At 54.6% G+C, this 19,919-nt stretch overlaps 1 protein-coding gene across 4 annotated transcripts; it reads right to left on the reverse strand.

Annotated features, from left to right (window-relative positions):
• Positions 1 to 3,767: 3,767 nt before the first annotated feature.
• Positions 3,768 to 19,529, reverse strand: MST1R (macrophage stimulating 1 receptor). Of its 4 annotated transcripts, none has more exons than XM_035275552.3 (20): positions 18,029 to 19,529; positions 14,749 to 14,937; positions 14,541 to 14,669; positions 14,192 to 14,362; positions 13,389 to 13,549; positions 12,856 to 13,021; positions 12,611 to 12,747; positions 12,057 to 12,218; positions 11,868 to 11,961; positions 11,529 to 11,738; positions 11,295 to 11,441; positions 11,049 to 11,214; positions 10,777 to 10,878; positions 10,497 to 10,703; positions 7,612 to 7,692; positions 7,251 to 7,432; positions 7,048 to 7,157; positions 6,637 to 6,802; positions 6,079 to 6,215; positions 3,768 to 4,337 (listed from the first exon to the last, which is right to left on the reverse strand). In XM_035275552.3, the coding sequence occupies exons 1-20, from the start codon at positions 19,253 to 19,255 to the stop codon at positions 4,082 to 4,084; spliced, it is 4,200 nt and encodes a 1,399-aa protein (XP_035131443.2). In that variant the 5' UTR covers positions 19,256 to 19,529; the 3' UTR covers positions 3,768 to 4,081. The 4 variants fall into 4 exon arrangements, with proteins under 4 accessions (XP_035131443.2, XP_035131442.2, XP_035131445.2 ...); XM_035275551.3 differs by having other exon boundaries at positions 11,529 to 11,741; XM_035275554.3 differs by lacking the exons at positions 12,611 to 12,747; positions 12,856 to 13,021.
• Between the last annotated feature and the right edge of the window lie 390 nt (positions 19,530 to 19,919).

Raw genomic sequence — 19,919 nt, forward strand, 5'->3', positions numbered from 1 at the left:
CAGTGCAAGACTGGCTACAAGAGGATGCAGGTGGTTGGCCAGGCGCAGTGGCTCACGCCTGTAATCCCAGCACTTTGGGAGGCCAAGGTGGGTGGATCACATGATGCCAGGGATTCAAGACCAGCCTGGTCAACATGACGAAACTCCATCTCTACTACAAATAAAAAAATTAACCGGACATGGTGGTGCATGCCTGTAATCCCAGCTACTCAGGAGGCTGAGGGAGGAGAATTGCTTGAACCCAGGAGCCTGAGGTTGTAATGAGCCGAGATCACACCACTGCTCTCCAGCCTGGGTGACACAGTGAGACTCTGTCTTAGAAAAAAAAAATGCCGGGCATGGTGGCTCCAGACTACCACCTGTAATCCCAGCGCTTTGGGAGGCTGAGGCAGGGGGATCACGAGGTCAAGAGATCGAGACCATCCTGGCCAACATGGTGAAACCCTGGCTCTATTAAAAATACAAAAAAAAATTAGCTGGGCATGGTGACACAGACCTGTAGTCCCAGCTTCTTGGGAGGCTGAAGCAGAAGTATCACTTGAACCTGGGAGTCAGAGGTTGCAGTTAGCTGAGATCGAGCCACTGCACTCCAGCCTGGTGACAGCTAGACTCTGTCTCAAAAAAAAAAAAGAGCATGCAGGTGGTTAAACGAACCTGAAGGGAGGTGGTGAGACAGTGAAGATGCCCCTGGCACTGGGAGCCTCTGCTGAGCCTTACCAAGAAATCAGCAACTTCCCTCAGCTCCTACCACCAGAGCTCAAAATAGGAACCACCACGGGCCTGGCCCTTGAGCTCGCACAGAGCAACAGTAAGACTGGGTTTAAAATGGGGCTGTATCTGGAGCCCACAGGTATGGCCCTAATATAGTTTAGATATTTGTCCCCACCCCAATCTCATGCTGAACTGCAATCCACAATGCTGGAGGTGGGGCCTAATAGGAGGTGTTCGGATGATGGAGGTGGATCCCTCATGGCTTAGTGCTGTCTTCATAACAGTGAGTTATTTTGAGATCTGGTCATTTAAAAGTATGTGGCACCTCCCTGCTACTCTCTCTTTCTTGATCTCTCTCTCTCTTGCTCCTCCTTCTACCACGTGAAGTGCCTGCTCCCGCTTTGCCTTCTGCCATGATTGTAAGTTTCCTGAGGCCTCCCCGAAGCAGATGCTGGCACAATGCTTCCTGTATAGCCTGCAGAACTAGAAGCCAATTAAACCTCTTAAAAATCACCTAGTCTCACCGGGTGTGGTGGCTCACCCCTGTAATCCTAGTACTTTGGGAGGCCAAGGCGGGCAGATCACCTGAGGTTGGGAGTTTAAGACCAGCCTGACCAACATGGTGAAACCCCATCTAAACGAAAAATTTAAAAGACACACACACACACACACACACACACACGCACACACCACTTAATCTCAGGTATTTCTTTTAGCAACCCAAGAACTGGGGCCTGATACAGACCCCCAGAGAGCCTTTGGGTCCCTCATTTCCTGAACATTTCCTGAAAGGCTGGGGCTGAGGCCAAAACATAAAGGAAATCTCAGGCCAGATTCATGGTACCCCATCAAAGCAGGTCAGTCTGCCCATGCATGCCCTCCAGGCTCCAGAGGACAGTGACACCAATGGGTAGTCAGGAGGGTGTGAGTCATCTGCTACCTCTTCAGCGCCAGCTCCCACCCTGGCCTGCCCCAGCCTTTATTAGTATCTGCTTGCCCCTACCTCCACTGGGCTTGGAGGGAGATGAGATAAAGGAGTTGGTACCTACTCTTCATAGCTCTTAGTGGGAAGGCTGGTCTTCCGAATCCCTAGGAGAAACTTCTGGCCATCCCATTCCACCCTGGTGGCAGGCCCAGGCCTCCCATGGCCACTAGCAACCCTCCCCTTGCACTAGCCACTCACTGCACCCAAGCTACTGCCCAGGCCTCTCCTAGAGGAGAGGCAGCCCAGCCTTCATCAGCCCTGGAGGCTACATGCTTTCTCAGCTCCTCCAGGGACCTATAACTGATCCTCTCTACCCTGTCTCCCTGGTAGCCCAGTCACTGATATGAAGCCCTAAAATAGTCCCAGCTCCTGACACTCCAGATAAGGTTGAGACTATCAGGTGGCTCTGAGAATAGAGCTCAGAGCTTAGGGGGTACAGAAATTAAGAGTGGGGGCAGCTATGCCACCCACCAGGACCCCAAGTGCCTAACTGGGGCCTCTACCTGGAGAATTCTGAACCTGGAGGCCCTTGGCCCAGAAGCAGGCCCAAAGTCCTACATTCTGAGTGCACCTGACACCCTCTTTCTCTCTTATCTCTCTTCTCTAGGACCCTTTCCCATGCCAAGCTCCCTTCTCATCCAGAGACTGTTTCTCTGAACCCCTTATGTGAACAGATAAGCCAGTGGTCCCTGAGGCTCAGTGGGGAAGGAACTCCTGGGCTTAGAGATTTGGGTGACCCTTAGAACACCAGGATGGGGTAAAAGGGGAGGACTATAAGTTGGAGGGATAAAGGCAGTCCTTTCCAACTGGGGTAGGAATGGGCTCCAAGATACCCCACTTACCTCCCTTTCAGCCTCAGGGGCAACACAACTGTCTCCTGCACACACAGAGAGACAAAGAGTCAGTGGCCAAGCATGTGAGGCTACAACCTCCTCAGTGCCTGCTGAGGCATTGACAGTCATCCAGGGCCAACAGGCAGACGATCTGTCTCTGCCACCCTTCAGCACACAGGTTCCTGATCTTTGGATCCCTGCACTCAAACAAGAGTCTCCTTTTAAGCCTTACCTACCTGTCCTCAGAGTCCTTAGGGTCCCTAGGACTGGACTTCTCTCTGGCCTGAGGTGGCAGAGAGAGCAGCAGCTGGATGGAGAAAGCTGGGCAGCTCTGGTTCCAAGGAGACTCCCACTCTAATTAGCAGGGAGCTCTTGCTTCAAACCCAGGGTTCCATGTGTGACAGGGCACAGAGCGGCCAGCTCAGAGGGAAAGAAGCCTGCCCTCTTAAGGTAAGCTGAGGTCTGCTAACTGAAGGGATGGAGGCTATGGGGTCCTGAGCAAGGGAGAAAAAACACTGTGATCCAGGTCCTGGGCCAGGCACCCTGGCACCCTAACTGCCCCCTCAGCAGCTAGAGAGGGAGAGGAGGAAGGAAAAAATCTTCTCCCTCTCAGAGGAGCATGACCCTTTAGGGGTTGTTGTGCAGTGGCCTTGACAAGTATAAATAGTCTGGGGCAGTTGGCACTTTGAAGTTGGCTCCTTGAAAGTGTGGAGCTGGGACCTTGCTGCTGGCTCATCTCTCTTAAGGCTACAAGCACAATCAATGCTGGCAGCATTGCAAGGACCCAAGGCTCCATGCCCCTGATGGCAGGCCCCATTCCATCCCTGATGGTGTGATGGTGGGCACTGCAGATTGAGCAGAGAGCCCTGGAGAAGTGCTAGGGCTGGGAGAAGAGAAGCAGGCAGCCTGGGCCATGGAAGAAACCATCCTGGCCACTGCATGCTTGGGTACTCAGCTGACTTGCTTGGTTCCATCCAACAGTCCCCAGGGCCCTATGACCTGGATCTGGGCCTTGCTCACCCTCCCTGTTCTCTAGAGCCTTCTTGCTGATCCAAATCCTTTCCAGCCTCAGGGCCTTTGCACATGTGACTCTCTGCCAAAAACTCTCTTTCCTCAACACTGCTTCTGGTGGTTTTTCCCCATTTGATAAGGCCTCAGCAAAATGTCACCTCCTGGGAGGGTTCCCTTGCCTCTCTATTCAGCTATCTAAAGCAGCCTCCTGTCATTCTTTCACACCATTTGCCACAATTTGTGCTTTAATAGTCATTTGTTCCTTTACTGGTGCAAGGGTCAGTGTTGATATGGTCTCTGTTAAGTCCACTGTGCCCAGCAGGCAGGTTCCACAGCAGGTACTCCATACATGTTGCAGAAGGACTGCCCTCACTGGCTAACTCTGTGGAGTGAGGGACCTAATGGGCCCCACTTACCTACTGCCTCTGAAGGTTAAAAGGCAGGAACAAGGTAGAGGCCCACTGCCCTCTGGCCTGGTCTGGCCCAGAGGCAGCTTGGGGTTAGCTCAAGGCAGCTAAGCAGGTCCAGCCCAAGGACTAAGTCAAGTGGGCCGAGGAGGCTCCGAGAGGGGCCGGGGCCGGTGTTCACTGCCCTGTGTGGGTGAGGACTGCAGCTGTTCTGGACGCACATTCATCTCATGCGAGGTGCTGGGGCCCAAGTTCACGTAGGTCGCTGGCAGGTGCACATAATGGTCCCCAAGTAGGATGGACACTATCTGCTCCACTTCCCCCACTAGTGCTCCGAAGGTGGGTCGCACTGCTGGGTCTGCCTCCCAACATTGCTGCATCACTTGGTACCTGTTGCGGGAGGGAGATGTCAGGGTAAGGCAACTCCTACCCAAGGATTCTGGGACACCCACCTGCTGTTAAACCTCTGGCAAGACACACGGGGATGAGGATAGGTGACAGGACCTAGTGCCTAGCACTGCCCAATCAGGGGCAGTTCTTTTCATCCCTGTGATTGCTGTTCCAGTCTTGCCTCCCCACGCTGGCAGAGGTCAAAATCCCTCAGGGGTTAAGAGCTTGGGCTTCTATGCCCTGTGATCTGGGCTATGTAATCTTGGGCAACCTCCTTAACCCCTCTGTGCCTCTGGGTCCTCCTCTGATCACAGAGCAGTAGGTACACAGGCTTATGCCTGTGAAATGCTTAGCACAAGGCCCAGCTCACAGGTACCATGGTCATCATTATAGTTCTTCCAGGAAGGAAGCCTGGGTCCAGCAAAGCAGGAACTTAGAATCCTGAAGCAAGACCATTTGGGATAGCACCAGTGGCACCCTGGTTCTGAAGGAGAGGTTCCCCAGGTTTGCTGCTGGGTCCTAGTGCATGCCCTATTATCCTGGGGTTGTAATTCCTGCCTGAAATAATACTCTTAAATACCCTACACACAATATTTTATATAATTCTCAGACTCGCTGAGGGTGGTACTGTTATCTCCCTTTACAGATGAGGAAATTGAGGCCCAGAGAGGAGAAGGGCTGGACTGCTGAAGTGGACGCTATGATGTGCCACCCAGATCCCCCTTTACTCTCCCAGCGGCTGGGAGTGTTGCCTGCTGATGGCTCTTGACTGAGGCCCTCTCTAGGAATTGCCCTAGGCAGAAGAGAACTGCCTCTGCCAAGCTCACATCCTCTCCCCAGGGACAGTCTGTGATGAGTAACTGATTAATGCCTGGTACAAAGACCTAGCCCATTGGTTTCAATTTCAGAAAATTCTGGTGGGTCATCCTAGCTCAAGCAGTCCCTGTGTGATGGGCTGCAGTCCCTGTGACATCCGTATCACAGCCCAATTTCTCCTGCCCAGTCCTTCTTCTCTTGCTCCCAACCTCTCAGTAAATCCCCATACACAAATCTCCAGCTGAGGCTATTTCCAGGAGCCCAATCTGAATATGGGTAGGCAGTGAATTAGAACAGTAAAAGGAAACCTAAGGCAGGTAGGGCCGTGAGGAAGGGATACTCACATCCTTCCTGGAGCACAGCCTGAGACGGGGCATCACCTACTTTTACCTAAGCCCTGGTTCTCTCTGTTCTAACCAAGCAGACCTGGCCACAGCTCAGGCATGCCTGCTGCATATGAAGCTAAACCTCAGCAGTGAACCCACACCATAACAACTGAGGACAACACAGCTGCCGCCATCCCTCCAGGAATGGGGAATCTGAAATCACATCCAGTGAAAGAACCTGAACTGGGGATGCAGAAAAAATCTGAACAGATTGCTGTGGGAGCTAATGGAATCTTTCCTCAAGGTTAAATGAGAGGAAAGGTAGAAAGCAGCCCCATTTAGTGGGAGTTGGGGGAGAGAAGTGCTGGGAAAATCAAATCACTGGCCTCAACCCCAACTCTGAGCTCAGAATGCTGTTACCATGGCAACTGTGAGGTCCACCCTGCATGGGGGTAGGACCAGTCCACAGATGAGGAAACTGAGACCCAGCGAGGGCCCCTTTCCTAGTCAACCAGAAGTTTAGTCAGGAAGCCAGGCAGGAGCTCTCTCTCCTGCCTCTCCCATGTCTCTGGGATCCAGTTCCACCTCCACATACTCACAGAGAATCAGGGCAATACTCAGGCTGGGGCAGGCGCCGACCCTGGGCCAGGAAGTGGGGGAGGTCAAAAGGGTCGATGTGGGAGTATGGTGGGGCGCCCCGTGTCAGCAGTTCCCACAGCAGCACACCAAATGACCACTGTGGAAAGGGGGAAGAGAGGGGATTCAACTCTTACTCCAAATTTGGGGGCAGGTAGGTCCCCTAGGGCTTCTACCTCCCAGAGTCCTTCAGCTGGAAATGGAAGACCCCACCCTCCATTAAGAGCTCATTCCTTGTCACCAGTGTCTTTCCTCTGTCTCCTCCCACTACCTTATCCTGCCCAGAGTTGGGGCTGGGTAGGCTCTGGATAATCTGTGAGGAGCCAGTGAGTTCCCAGCCTCCTCTCACCCTGGCAGGTGTCAGATTCCATCTTACATCTGCCCAAAAGGTGGGCAGATGCGCTGTGGGGGTCGTCTACCCTGCGGACTCCCTGGGCTCAGATCATCCAGAGCCGAATGGGTAAGGCCCAGTGTTCTCAGGTGCCAAGGCCATGTGGACTGTAGGGCAGGTGGGGCCTCACCACATCAGACTTGGTGGTAAATCTGTAGCTCTGCAGGCTCTCCAGCGCCATCCACTTCACAGGTAGGCGAGCATGGCGATGCTGTCGAACACTATAGTACTCCTTGTCCAGGATGTCACGGGCCAAACCAAAGTCAGCCACCTTGACTGTGAATGACTCATCCAGCCTTGGGGGTAGTGAGAGGATCACACTTAGGACTGGTCCTTCCCAGGCCCTGAAACCACCTGCTCCAGGCCCTTACAGAATTTCAAAGCCACAGTGTCCAATCCAAGTCTGACTAGGCAGACAAAAACGTAAGGTGTGGAGAGGGGAGGACAAGACTGGAGTGGGCCCTTCCCTGAGGTGGCCTTAAGCACTGCACACCCTCATGCCCTGTGCCCTTGCTTCACCCCAGCTACTCTGGGCTCTCACATGCAGTTCCGTGCAGCCAGGTCCCTGTGCACAAATTTCTGCTCTGCCAGGTACTCCATGCCACGGGCTACCTGCAGTCCAAAGCTGATGAGGTCCTTCACAGTGGGGTTCTAGGGGCACAGGTGGGTTGGTGGGCAAGGGCACAGCAGCTCCTTCTCCAGCTGCTGCCCCTGCCCCCAACCCAGAGCCAGCTGAGCACTGACCCGCTGAGGTGAGCGGATGAACTGGAGCAGGTCACCGTGGCACATATAGGGCAGCAGCACATGGGGCAGGCCCTCAGGCGGCAACATGATACCAATGAGAGCCAGCACGTTCGGGTGGTTCAGGCCACGCATGAGCAGCCCCTCTCGCAGGAAGGCCTCCACCTGCTGCACCTCTGTGATGCCTGCAGAGCAGCGCAAGTCAGGCACACGGTAGGACGTCCCTTTGCAAGACTCAGATAGGGAAATGGGAAATAAAGTTCTCTTGCTCAGGGTCACTCAGTAAGGAGAGGGCACAGCAGAAACAAGAATCCTCCCAGGCTGGGGCTTCTGCCTCTGCCATCCCATCCACTGCCCCACTTACGACTTAGTGACTTGATGGCACATTGAATTTGATTCTGGGCCTGGTCTATGTATTCTCCATGGTAGACAACTCCAAAGTGGCCTGGTGTGGGGGGCATAATGAGTTGATGAGAGGAGCTCCAGGGCCCAAGGCTCACACCACACATTCTCATTGGCAACCTGACCTCAAAGCACCAAACCAGCCAATCTGACATTTTTAAAAAGCAGCAGGGCTGGGCACGGTGGCTCACGCCTGTAATCCCAGCACTTTGGGAGGCTAAGGTGGGTGGATCACAAGGTCAGGAGTTCAAGACCAGCCTGACCAATACTGTGAAACCCCATCTCTACTAACAATACAAAAATTAGCCAGGCATGGTGGCTCATGCCTGTAGTCCCTGCTGCTTGGGAGGCTGAGGCAGGAGACTCGCTTGAACCCGGGAGGTGGAGATTGCAGTGAGTGGAGATTGTGCCACTGCACTCCATCCTGGGAGACAGGGCAAGACTCTGTCTTAAAAAAAAAAAAAAAAAAAAAAAAAAGCAGCAGAAGCCAGGCACAATGGCATGCACCTGTGATCCCAGCTACTCAGGAGGCTGAGGCAGGAAAATCACTTAAACTCAGGAGTTCAAGGCCAGCCTGGGTAACATAGTGAGACCCTGTCTTAAAAAAAAAAAAAAAAAAGCCAGGCACGGTGGCTCATGCCTGTAATCCTAGCACTTTGGGAGGCCAAGGTGGGCATATCCTCTGAGGTCAGGAGTTTGAGACCAGCCTGGCGAACATAGTGAAACCCTGTCTGTACTAAAAATACAAAAATTAGCCAGATGTGGTGGCAGTAGTGGCACCTGTAATCCCAGCTACTCAGGAGGCTGAGGCAGGAGAAACACTTGAACCCAGGAGGGGGCGGGTGCCGTGAGCCGAGATCATGCCACTGCATTCCAGCCTGGACGATAGAGTGAGACTCCATCTCAAAAAAATAAAAAATAAATAAAATAAAATAAAACAGGTCCGGGTGCAGTGGCTCATGCCTGTAATCCTAGTACTTTGGGAGGCCAAGGTGGGCATATCCTCTGAGGTCGGGAGTTTGAGACCAGCCTGGCCAACATGATGAAAACCCATCTCGGACTGGGCATGGTGGCTCACGCCTGTAATCCAAGCACTTTGGAGGCCAAGGCGGGTGGATCACCTGAGGTCGGGAGTTTAAGACCAGCCTGACCAACGTGGTGAAACCCCGTCTTTAAAAAGAATAAAAGAAACCCATCTCTACTAAAAATTAATTGGGTGTGATGGCACACATCTGTAATCCCAGCTACTTGGGAGGCTGAGGCAGGAGAATCGCTTGAACCTGGGAGGCGGAGGTTGCAGTGAGCCAAGATCCTGCCATAGCACTCCAGCCTGGGCAACAGAACAATATTCTGTCTCAAAAAATAAATAAACAAATACATAAATAGGCTGGGCGTGGTGGCTCATGCCAATAATCCTAGAACTTTGGGAGGCCCAGGCAGGCGGATCACAAGGTCAGGAGTTCAAGACCAGCCTGAACAACACGGTGAAACCCCATCTACTAAAAATACAAAAATTAGCTGGGTATGGTGGCAGGTGCCTGTCATCCCAGCTACTCGGGGAGGCTGAGGCAGGAGAATAGCCTGAACCCATGAGGTGGAGGTTGCAGTGAGTCAAGACTGTGCTACTGCACTCCAGCCTGGCTGACAGAGAATGACTCTCAAAAAAAAATAGGCCAGGCACCATGGTTTATGCCTGTAATCCCAGTAGGCAGGCAAATCACAAGGTCAGGATTTCGAGACAAGCCTGGCCAACATGGTGAAACCCCATCTCTACTGAAAATACAAAAATTAGCCGGGTGTGGTTGCGGATGCCTGTAATCCCAGATAATTGGGAGGTTTAGGCAAGCGAATTGCTTGAACCTGGGAGGTGGAGGTTGCAGTGAGTGGAGATTGTGACACTGCACTCCAGCCTGAGTGACAGAGCAAGACTCAGTCTAGAAAAATAAACAAACAAAACAAAACAGGCTGGGTTAGGTGGCTCATGTCTGTAATCCCAGCACTTTGGGAGGCTTAGGCAGGCAGATCGCTTGTGCCCAGGAGTTCGAGGCCACCCTGGGCAACATGATTCAAGGACCAGCTCTACAGAAAACTAACAAAAAATTAGCCAGGCCTGCTGTTGCATGCTTGTAGTCCCAGCTTCTCAGGAGACTGAGGCAGAGGATCACCTGAGCCTGAGGAGGTCGAGACTACAGTGAGCCATGATTGTGCCATTGCACTCCAGCTTGGGTAACAGAGTGAGACCCTGTCTCAAAAACAAAGTCAAACCACAAATAAAAGCAAAAACAGGCCGGGCGCGTTGGCTCAAGCCTGTAATCCCAGCACTTTGGGAGGCCAAGGCGGGTGGATCACAAGGTCAAGAGATCAAGACCATCCTGGTGAAAATGGTGAAACCCCGTCTCTACTAAAGATACAAAAAATTAGCTGGGCATGGTGACGCGTGCCTGTAATCCCAGCTACTCAGGAGGCTGAGGCAGGAGAATTGCCTGAACCCAGGAGGCGGAGGTTGCGGTGAGCCGAGATTGCACCATTGCACTCCAGCCTGGGTAACAAGAGCGAAACTCCGTCTCAAAAAAAAAAAAACCAAAAAATCAAAAACAAACAGCAGCCACATGATGGCAGAGGCTACAATCTTCCTATACCTGACTGATCCACACCAGAACCCACCGAAACTATTCTCATCCCCATTTTACAGATGAGCAAATGGAGACTCAAAGAGATTAAGTGGTATACCCAAGGTATATCACACAGGTTGGTGAGAAAGTTAGAGCAGAATCTGGTCCAACCATCCCTTTAGCCTATGTTATCTTGAGATTCCATCTCTGCCCCAGCCCCATTTGGCCCCCACACCTTTGCCAATGACTTGGTCACTGTGGGTGACCACCCGCTGATGAGGAACCAGCACATCCTTGACCTCAGCTAACAGTGCAGAGTCCAGGTCCTTCAGCTTGATGGACTCTTTCCGCAGCAGTGGGACACAGTATTCATCCTCACTATCAGAGAAGGATGCTCCATGGACACAAGTGGTGGAATCCAGACCATCGGTGGCAGGGATTGCTGTGGGGAGAGGGAGTGAGGAGCTTGCAGGGAGAGGGGGTGGCTTTAGCTTCTAGTGCCCCCACTATCTCACCAAGGCCACTTCTGTAGTCAGAGCCCGAAGAGAGCATAGGCAGGTATGTGGCTCCAACAGTCTGGTCCAGGGATGCCAGGTCATCCAAGTTGGGAGAAAGAACTGTGGAAAGAAAATCTCTGGTAGGCTGACTTTTCAAGCTTCTAGGGACCAACCCCTTTGGGGAGGTGTGGGAGATCCCTAAGGCCTGGGCAGAGAGACAGGATGTAGGGACTTGAAGATGCCATTGGTTGGGGGTAGGGGCTGAGTAAAGGTAGAAGCAAATAACTCACCAAGCTGCTTCCTCTGCCACCAGTAGCTGAAGACCAGTGCAGTGGCCAGTGCAGCCACAAGCAGCAGCAAAGGCAGCAGGACACCAAGGAGCGTGCTTTGTGGGACCCCATCTGGGCCTGGCTGCACCACTCTACCCAGGATGCGACATTCACCATCCACACAGACCTAGGGGCAGGTGGCAACTCAGGCCCAGCTTGCAGGCCCTCAGCCAGTGTTTCCCAGGGAGATCCATCTGGGCTGCCTACCTGCAATGGGGCACCATCCTTGCCAAGCCGCAGGGATGGGGGCAGGGGGCAGACAATTATGTCCCCCCAGAACTCATGCTGGCAGCTCTCACCGCCAACGGTCACGTTGACACCCACACAGTCAGCCACAGCGCCTAGCCCAATATACTGCAGAGAGGGTCATGAGAACTAGCCAGTAGCTTGGCCTCTAGTTTCAGATCCCCAGCGGTCCCTGCCCCTATCCCTTACACTTACCTCAAACTTAATGGCATGCTCCTCAGGCTTCAGTGGAGCTATGTTGGCACTGGGTGGATGGGGTGGGGGTAGGAAGTGAAAGCCAGGCAGTGTAAAGCCAGCAGCTCCATCTCCCCAGGCACTCAGATTCCCTGTCACCCCTCCCTGGTGATCCTGGACCACATAAACAGGCAGGCGGCACAGCTGCTGCTCTGGAAGCTGCCTCTCACACTGCTGGGACCAATAGGAGAGTGATTGGCCAGGAACCCCACCTGTGGTTGCTCCTCTCCTCAGCCCAGCATGAGGTACAGCTCAGGGAACTCATCCAGCCTTCCTCCCTCCTGGCCAGCACTCACTCACCCTGCTCTCCACTGCCTTATTCCCGTCATGGAATGATAGCACTAAGTGCCACGCTGAGGTTAGGTGCTGGCCACAGATGGTGATGTGGGAGTTGCTGTGGAAGAGGACAGGGTGGTAGGCTTTGGGTGTTCTCCAAGGCTGGCTTTCTCATTCCCCAGAGGCCAGAGTGGGTAAAGAGGTGGTACTTACATGTAGCCACAGGTGGGGCTGATGCTTAGCACGACAGGGTCTTCTCTGTATTGGAAGGTCCAGGAACCAGGTACCCGGGCACCCCCCACCTGCAGGCTAAGGGGGACACTGGCTGCCATGGCCCCAGGGGGTGTGGTACATAAAAGCTGCCCCTCACTGACCCTGCAGAATAAGGGATTGGGCTCAGAGTTGCCTCCTTTGTGATGGCCAGGCCCACTTCCTCCAGTGGCCTGTTGACCTCTCCCAGTTTGTCTGTTATCTCCCCCACCTGCCCCACTCCATGGTCTGTCTGAAGATAAGGTGGTCCCAGGAAGACATTCCAAGAGGGCAAGAAGGGAACAGGTTTCCCACAGCCTTGGCTGGAGCCAATGGACTCTGTGATGGCTTCCCTCTGGGCTGAAGAGGGTGGTAGTTTTTTCTTTCTGGACTTGCTCTCCATACCACACTGACCATGTAACAGAGCCCTCTTCCCTCCATTCTGACAGAATCCCCACCTGGTAAAGCTCCCCTGGATAGAACGCTGTGGCCTCCAGTGCCTGCCTGGTGGTACTTACCATTCTAGCAGACACTCAGTCCCATTGACCAGCACAGCCCGGCTAGTGCCTACAGACAGACTCTGGCCTTCAAGAGTGAGACGGGTGCCCCCTGCCCGTGGGCCAAAGAGGGGTTGCACTGCTGTCAGCACTGGCTTCTAATAGGACATAGAGGTGGCTCAGGTACAATAGGTCCTCCACTCCAAGCCCTTCCCTTCCCGTACCATGCACTGGCCAAGGGCACAGACAGGGCAAGGTGACCTCACCATGAAAGAGAAGCCTCTCAGCATGGAGGTGCCATCTACCCGGAAGTGCTTGCCTGGTGGCATGTTAGTCACGGTGAGGCTGACGTTGGTAGGTCCCTCTGCTTGGGTGTCGGAGGGCTCCAGTTCACACTCAAACTCCTCTACAAAGTCTTTCCGGGGCACTGGTCTGGGGCACCAGGGGAACCCCTGAGGTCAGCCAGGAATTATACAGGCCTACCTAGCTGCATGCCTGCCACAAGCCACAGGGATCCTCTGAGCTGGAGAATGGCGTTTCTCCACCCATGCCTCCCTCTAGGGAAGGAAGGTTCTGGAGGGGCAGAGATTAACCTTGACTGGTCCATGAGTCAACAGACAGGCAGGGCACATGAAAGCTCAAAAAGGGACAGAGACATCTCCCCAGACACAAAGCAGCCAGAACCACTGCAGCTTCCCCTATCCCCCACTTGCCTCTGATAAGCAGAGAACGGTCTCATGAGGAAGGGGCTGCTTGGTTGTCCCCATCAGGGATAGGGAGGGGAGGGACCAGGTTGTACCTGAGTTTTGAGCTGTCCTTGGGCAGTGGCCGGCATGGACTTTGGCCCACGGTGACCTGATGGGTTCCCTCAGGCACCAGACCACCAGGGTGCAGGTAGAAGTTGGAGCCACACAGGGTCAGCCTTGTACTTCCCCTTAGAGGTCCACTGTGGGGGTGGAACTGAAATGGGGGTAACAGATATCCTGAGTCTTTATGTGGGGTTGGGCTCTCACAGCCCCACCTGCTTCCCCAAAGTCTCCTGCTATACCCTTTGCTTGCCCCATGCTCCAGCCATTCAGAGTCACTCACTAGTCCTCATTCAAGCACTTTCCTGCCTCCAAGTCTTTGCATGTGGCATCCCCTCTGACAAGAATGCCCTCCTGCTAGGTGCGATGGCTCACACCTGTAATCCCAGCACTTTGGGAGGCCGAGGTGGGTGGATCACAAGGTCAGGAGATCAAGACCATCCTGGCCAACATGGTGAAACCCTGTCTCTACTAAAATATAAAAATAAGCCAGGCATGGTGGTACACACCTGTAGTCCCAGCAACTCAGTAGGCTGAGGTAGGGGAATTGCTTGAACCCAGGAGGCAGAGGTTGCAGTGAGCTGAGATTGTGCCACTGCAATCCAGCCTGGCAACAGTGAGACTCTGTCTCAAAAACAAACAAACAAACAAACAAATAAATAAATAAAAAAGAATGCCCTCCTTGTAGATGTGAAGAACACTGCAGACCTGAGGAAGTTGTGATCAAGACTTACTGATCACCACCCGGGGCCCAGCTTGTCTCACTCTTACCTGTGCTCTGCCAGGGAAGCCATACCTCAGTAAGCTTAGGCGGGCAGTGGTCCATTTGCCAGGAGCTAGGACACTCCTTCTGTCGGCCACACATGCTCCCACACCAGCCACAGCCCATGAAACGCTGTGCCCTCAGGCAACGCCCACAGGTGAGGAAGTGGTGGCAGCCAGGGCCCTGGATAGGTACCTTGAAAACCTTGGGGTAGAAGACAGGTGACTCAGGGGGCCCTGGAGGGGGAGATTGGACCCTACAGACCCTCCTAGTACACTGTAGGCTAGGGTGGTAAGACCTGTATGTCAATGCCTCCCTGGATTGGATGGAGAGTCTGTGATCCCACAACCCTGGGACCAGGCCCTGCCCCTGCCCACCTTACCTGGTCCCCAGAGGCAAAGAGTAGGTGGTTCCCAAGGCGACTGACATCCCGCTGCACCGGCTGCCCATTGTCACCCAGTGAGAAGTTGGACACATACAACAAGTAATTGAGTGACCTGGCCAGCTCCACCTAGGACAGGTCATATGTAAACAAAATGGGGATGGAGACAAGGACCCAGGGCCAGGGGACTGTGGGGATGAGGACCCACCTGCAGGATACGCCCATCTGATGTGCCCATGTGTGCCACTGTGACGTTGTCAAGGCGTGTCACATACAATGCAGTGACCTGTACTGCTCCCAGTAGCCCATTGAATAGGTCCACACGTAAGAAGCTGCTACTGACCAGCAGAGGGTAGTGGCGGCAGCTGGTGTTGTGGCTGGGGGCCTCCGGGACAGGCTGGGAAAGGTCAGAGAATGGAAGGAGTCAGGGATCAGGCCTGTGCCCTGACCCTCTGGGGCCTTTGTCAATGGCCGCAGCAGCCCAACACATTCACCCCTCACCTGACCTGACTGGAGAAGATCCTAGGTCTGCCAGTTACCATCCCCCATTCCCCCCACAGGGCTCTCAGCATAGCAAGGTCAGGGAGAAGGCCTAGGCTGGAAGGCCCGCTCCCTCTCCTCCCTGTAGCACCCTGCCATGTCCATCCTGATAGTGAGTTACCCTCATTCCAGTCTCACAACCACCCCATACATCTTTTTGTTTTTTGAGACAGAGTCTCGTACTGTCACCCGGGCTGGAGTAGAATGGTGTGATCTCAGCTCACTGCAACTTCCACCTCCCAGGTGAAGGCGATTCTCCAGCCTCAGCCTCCCAAGTACCTGGGATTACAAGTGCCTGCCACCACGCCCAGTTAATTTTTTGTATTTTTAGTAGAGACGGGGTTTCACTATGTTGGCTAGGCTGGTCTCAAACTCCTAACCTTGTGATCTGCCCACCTCAGCCTTCCAAAGTGCTGGGATTAGAGGTGTGAGCCGCGGCACCCAGCCCACCCCGTACGTCTTACAAATGAGGAAACAGGTTCAAGACGTTGGGTCTCTTGTCCAAGGTGTCATAGACCCTCGGGAGAGGAGCCAAATTGCAAGTCTCAGCTCTGCAAGAGTCCTCTCCTGCCCCCTGCTGGCTCTTCTCTGCTTCTCTGTGTGCACTTCAGCAAACTGTTTCCTCTGAGCTTGGGTTTCCCCACTTGAATGAGGACTAAATGCTGGAGTTAATTGGCCAGCACAAGGTTGGGAACATGGTCCTTCTCCCTAGACTCCAAAGGTCTTCCTGTACCCCAGCTGCTTCCTATACCCTGTTTAGGGTACAAAAGGGATAAACCAAACCCCTACAGCCAGGGGGCCAGAACTACATTCTGGAAGCTAGGGGACACTAACCTCTCCCCTGATCTTAGCATGGGGCTGCAATCATGCTCCAGGGCAGGACTGTGGAAGCTCTGGGAAACTCTGGGAAACCAGAAAGCCAGGATATGAACTCATGGTTTTGGAGCTGAGTGCAAGGTGCAGACAGGGCTCAGTAGCCAGCCCTAGGTGCTCAAGACTCTCCCTCACCAGCCCTGAAGGCACTCCTTGAAGCAGGAGCCTCTGAAGCCATCAGACCACAGAGGCTTAACCCAGTCCTGAGACCTCAGAACTGACTGGCAGACCTAGTCAAAAGCTGGGCCTTGAAACCCCACACACTCTGTGCCTACAGCTTGGGTGAGTAGGGACTGGGACTTTGTCCTCACTTGAGGCAGGAAATTGGCTTGGCTTGGTCTGAGCTGGAAGCCTGCCAGGTGTTTCTAGCATGATTCAGAGACAGGTAGGGCTCTGAAGGGGAACAGAGCCCTACCTCAGCCAGGCTCACACCCTAGCCTGCTTGTCCCTAGGCCCCAGGACCTCAGCTCTAGGTTCCCAGGCTTAGGTAGGGCTTAGTGGCAGCAGCTAGTGTTGGGGCTGGGGGCCTCCGGGACAGGCTGGGAAACGTCAGGCTTCCGAAAACACTTAAGTGTCCAATGTCCCATGGAGGAAGAAGCTCTAAGTCCCTCAGGCTTCTTGAGGCCAACCACATGTGAGTGCTGCCCCAGCAGCTGCATGCCCAGAGTTGTTGGGCAAACACCGTACAGGGTGGTTTACACACCTCCTGGGGGTCTGGCCAGCCTGCGAGCAGGGACCAAGATTAGTCCTCCTGGAACCTGGCACTGCCCAGCTGTGCTGGGTGTCTTTTGACCCACTGACTACTAGCCAAGCTGGGGAGAGGTTCTGACTCCCCACTGGGAAGGAAAAGGGGCCAGGCAGGCCTGCCTAAGCCCAGACAAGAAGTCCCCAAACCTAGGGCCTTTCAACCCAGATGTATTCAGCAGAGGGAAGGAGGCTGAAGACTCCCAACCTCACATTGGGTGTAAGTTCTCCTCCCATCTCCAAAGCATCAATAGGAGCAGAAAGGAGTCTGTCGAGAATGTCACAGTAGGCCCAGGGCCACAGGATGATGGTCAGAGAATCTGAGAGCAGTAGCTGTGGGTCCCACTTCTAGTCCAATCTTATTCTTGTTGCCTACTCGATGGCTGGAGAGAACCTAGACAGTCTGCTGGAAGGAGCCCCCAGTTCAGCATGGGCTTTGAGACTTCCTGCCTGGGACAGATCCTCAAATATGGTTAAAAAAAAAAAAAAGAAAAGTCTGGGGTGGACCAATTCCAATCAGCCCTTCCTAGGCCTTTACTTATCCCCAGATGTTTATAGTTGCTTGCACAAGACTAAAGTGAGGCTCCCAGAACCGTCTAGAACCAAGCTGCCTTCCCATGAGTGCTGGGTACTCCCTCAATCATGGCAAAAGGGTTAGTGAAGCTCAGGACATACAGGCTCCCTAACAAGCTCCCAGACTTCCAAGGCCCAGGAAGCTCCCTGGAATGTGGTGGCTGGCAGAAGGGTGGGGGTGGGTGGGTGGAGGGGTGTGGAGGAAGGGGAGATTCTCTGACAAATCCTGTCCCATCCCCTTTGGAAAGCAGAGCAAAACAAGGGAAAGTGAAACTGTTGGCAAGCAGCTTTGAGTCTGTGAATCTGTGAGCACCTCCCTGTGTATCTGTGCATGGTGGGGGTGGGGGTGCTATTTTTCTGAGTGTGTCCCTGAGGATATGGGTGATGGACAAGTAGGAGGGAATGCCCATCATTCTACCCAGCATTCAGGAGCTATGTGAACAGAGACACAGTTATGTAACCCCATCCTCACACAGCCAGGAAAACTACCTAAAAAACCAGGGGCCATGAAGGGCAGGTAGAGGAAAGAGCAAAATGAGGCAGAAACAAGGGCCAGCCTGGCTGGGAACCGAGACTCCAGTGTAGCTTTTGTCCGGCTGCTTTCTCACACCACCCCAACACTTAGGAACTGGATGAGAGAGAATCCTTCTTTCCTCCTGCCCTCCCCTTCCCAGATCCCCTCAGTGGTGGAAGGGAAGCAGCCTGTATTTAGCCATGTGCAGGCAGCTCACAAGTAAGGGCCCCTTCTTTCTGCTCACCGGGTCGGGGCAAAAACTGGGCAACTGGAAGAAGTCGAGGCCTCGCCGGAGGCCTGGATGGACTGGGGATTCACAACAGCGCTCCACACCCTGATCAATTAGCGTGTCCAGCAGGTCAATGGGGAAGGCACAGACGACAGAGTTGGGGCCCACGCCAGGGCTACCATCCTTGCCAGCAACAAAGACCCCAAAGAGCACTTCCTGGCCCTCAGCAATGCTCAGTTCAGTCGCAAGTTGGGCACCCACTGGAGCAGAGTGGGCCACCCGCAGCACTGGATAGGGCCGACTGTCCTCTGGGGCCCCCCGGCGCCTGCGTTTCGGAGCGAATTGGCAGTCAAGGACCAGCTCCCGATAGTCACCCAACTCTGTCTCAGTGGCGCTAAGCCGTGCCAGGCGTGTGTGCAGGGCACGAGGAGCATCCGTCATGCTGGTCGGCTGCACAGTCAGGAAGTAGACGAAGGCTCCCGATTGGAAACTGTGCACGTATTCAATACTGTAAGATGCGAGATACTTAGGCAGCACTGACAATGCCGCAAAGCCCGGTGCGAATCCCGAGTAGTCGGCCTTGAGTCGCCTGATAGACACTGAGTGTGGGCTGAAGCTGGCAGCCACGGATGCATCCAATGAGGATGCCACGTAGAAGTAGGAGGCCTGGCCTTGCTCTACCACAGTCACACGGGTGCCCAATGGGCTGGCAACACAGTCGGGGCAGTCGTCGGGCCGGTTATGGTGGGCTGAGAAGAGGCAGGCTGGCGCTGCCAGATGCACGGCTGTCCCTTGGGGCTCTAGCTCATGCAGGAAGCAGCGGCCCTGAAGGCTGGAGCCACAACTGACCAGAGCAGGCAGCGCGGGCTCCAGCACCAGCACCTTTGTGTCTGTGTCACCGGGAGGGCCGTGGGGGCCTGGACCACAGGTTACACATGTCTGGCAGCCAGGGTCACCAGCAGGGCCCGTGACCAAGCTCTGAAGAGACTTCAGGTCAGGCCCAAGCACATGCAGGCGATTGCGTATGGCTACAAACACGGCACTCTCATTTTCGCCTTCATAGGTCACCATGGCCTGTACCAGGCCTCCGGCGGAGAAGCTGGGCACCACATACTTCACGTCAAAGTTGCGGGAGGCCGCGTAGGAGGTGCGTGGGCACTGCCAGTCCTCGCCCGCCGTGGGATTGGCAGGCAGCAGCAGCAGCAACAGGAAGGACTGAGGCAGTGGCGGGAGGAGCTCCATAGAGGCGAGCTGGGACCTAGGGGATCCCTGCGGGCCTGGGCCTGGGCCTGGCTAGGGGCCGACTCGAGGTCTGGGCTGGGCCAACGTTAAGCGGCGGTCCCGACAGCCCCAAGATAGCAGACCCCCGCCCCAGGTTCCTGTGAAATCCAAATCCCTTCCCGGCCCTCGGGTCTGAGCACCTGACGCCTATGGACGCACGGACAGCAATGCCCCAGCCTCCTCACCTGCCGGGCCAGCCGCCGCTGCACTCTGGCATTTGGCGTTCAGCAGACTCGTGGGCGCCGGGCTGGGCGGGCGGGGCTGGGGCGTGGGGACGGGGCCTCGAGGAGGCGTGGCCGAGCTCGGGTCCTCCTCTCATCCAACTCTTCCGGCCCTTTGAAGCCTGGCTCCTGCACCTACCTTCTCTTGGCGTCTTGGCGCCTTTTTCTCAGCGGCCTGTGGGTGGATGTGCGTGGTGTGGCCTGGAGAGAAGTGAGCCAGTCTGAGCCGTCCCATCCCATCCCCCTACTACCGACTGGGTCGCAGCGAGAAGAGGGCAGGACACGCGGCTCTTTGCTTGCGGTGGAACTAGTTTGCACTTAATAGCAACACCCTCAGAGGCTGGTTCCCAGAGGCGACCTGGGAGCCCCACCATGTGCAGAACAGAGACCAGGATTGTGTGGAA

The sequence above is a fragment of the Callithrix jacchus genome, chromosome 15, assembly GCF_049354715.1.
Source record: "Callithrix jacchus isolate 240 chromosome 15, calJac240_pri, whole genome shotgun sequence".
NCBI lineage: Eukaryota > Metazoa > Chordata > Mammalia > Primates > Cebidae > Callithrix > Callithrix jacchus.

Excerpts from the sequence above, each read along its gene's own strand:
- MST1R (XM_035275551.3), bottom strand. The coding sequence starts at position 19,255 with ATGGAGCTCCTCCCGCCACTGCCTCAGTCCTTCCTGTTGCTGCTGCTG. Across the intron at positions 11,215-11,294 it reads AGGATGGTGCCCCATTGCAG|GTCTGTGTGGATGGTGAATG; the intron begins GTAGGCAGCCCA and ends ACCTGCCCCTAG. Across the intron at positions 7,693-10,496 it reads TGACCAAGTCATTGGCAAAG|GCCACTTTGGAGTTGTCTAC; the intron begins GTGTGGGGGCCA and ends CCCCCACACCAG.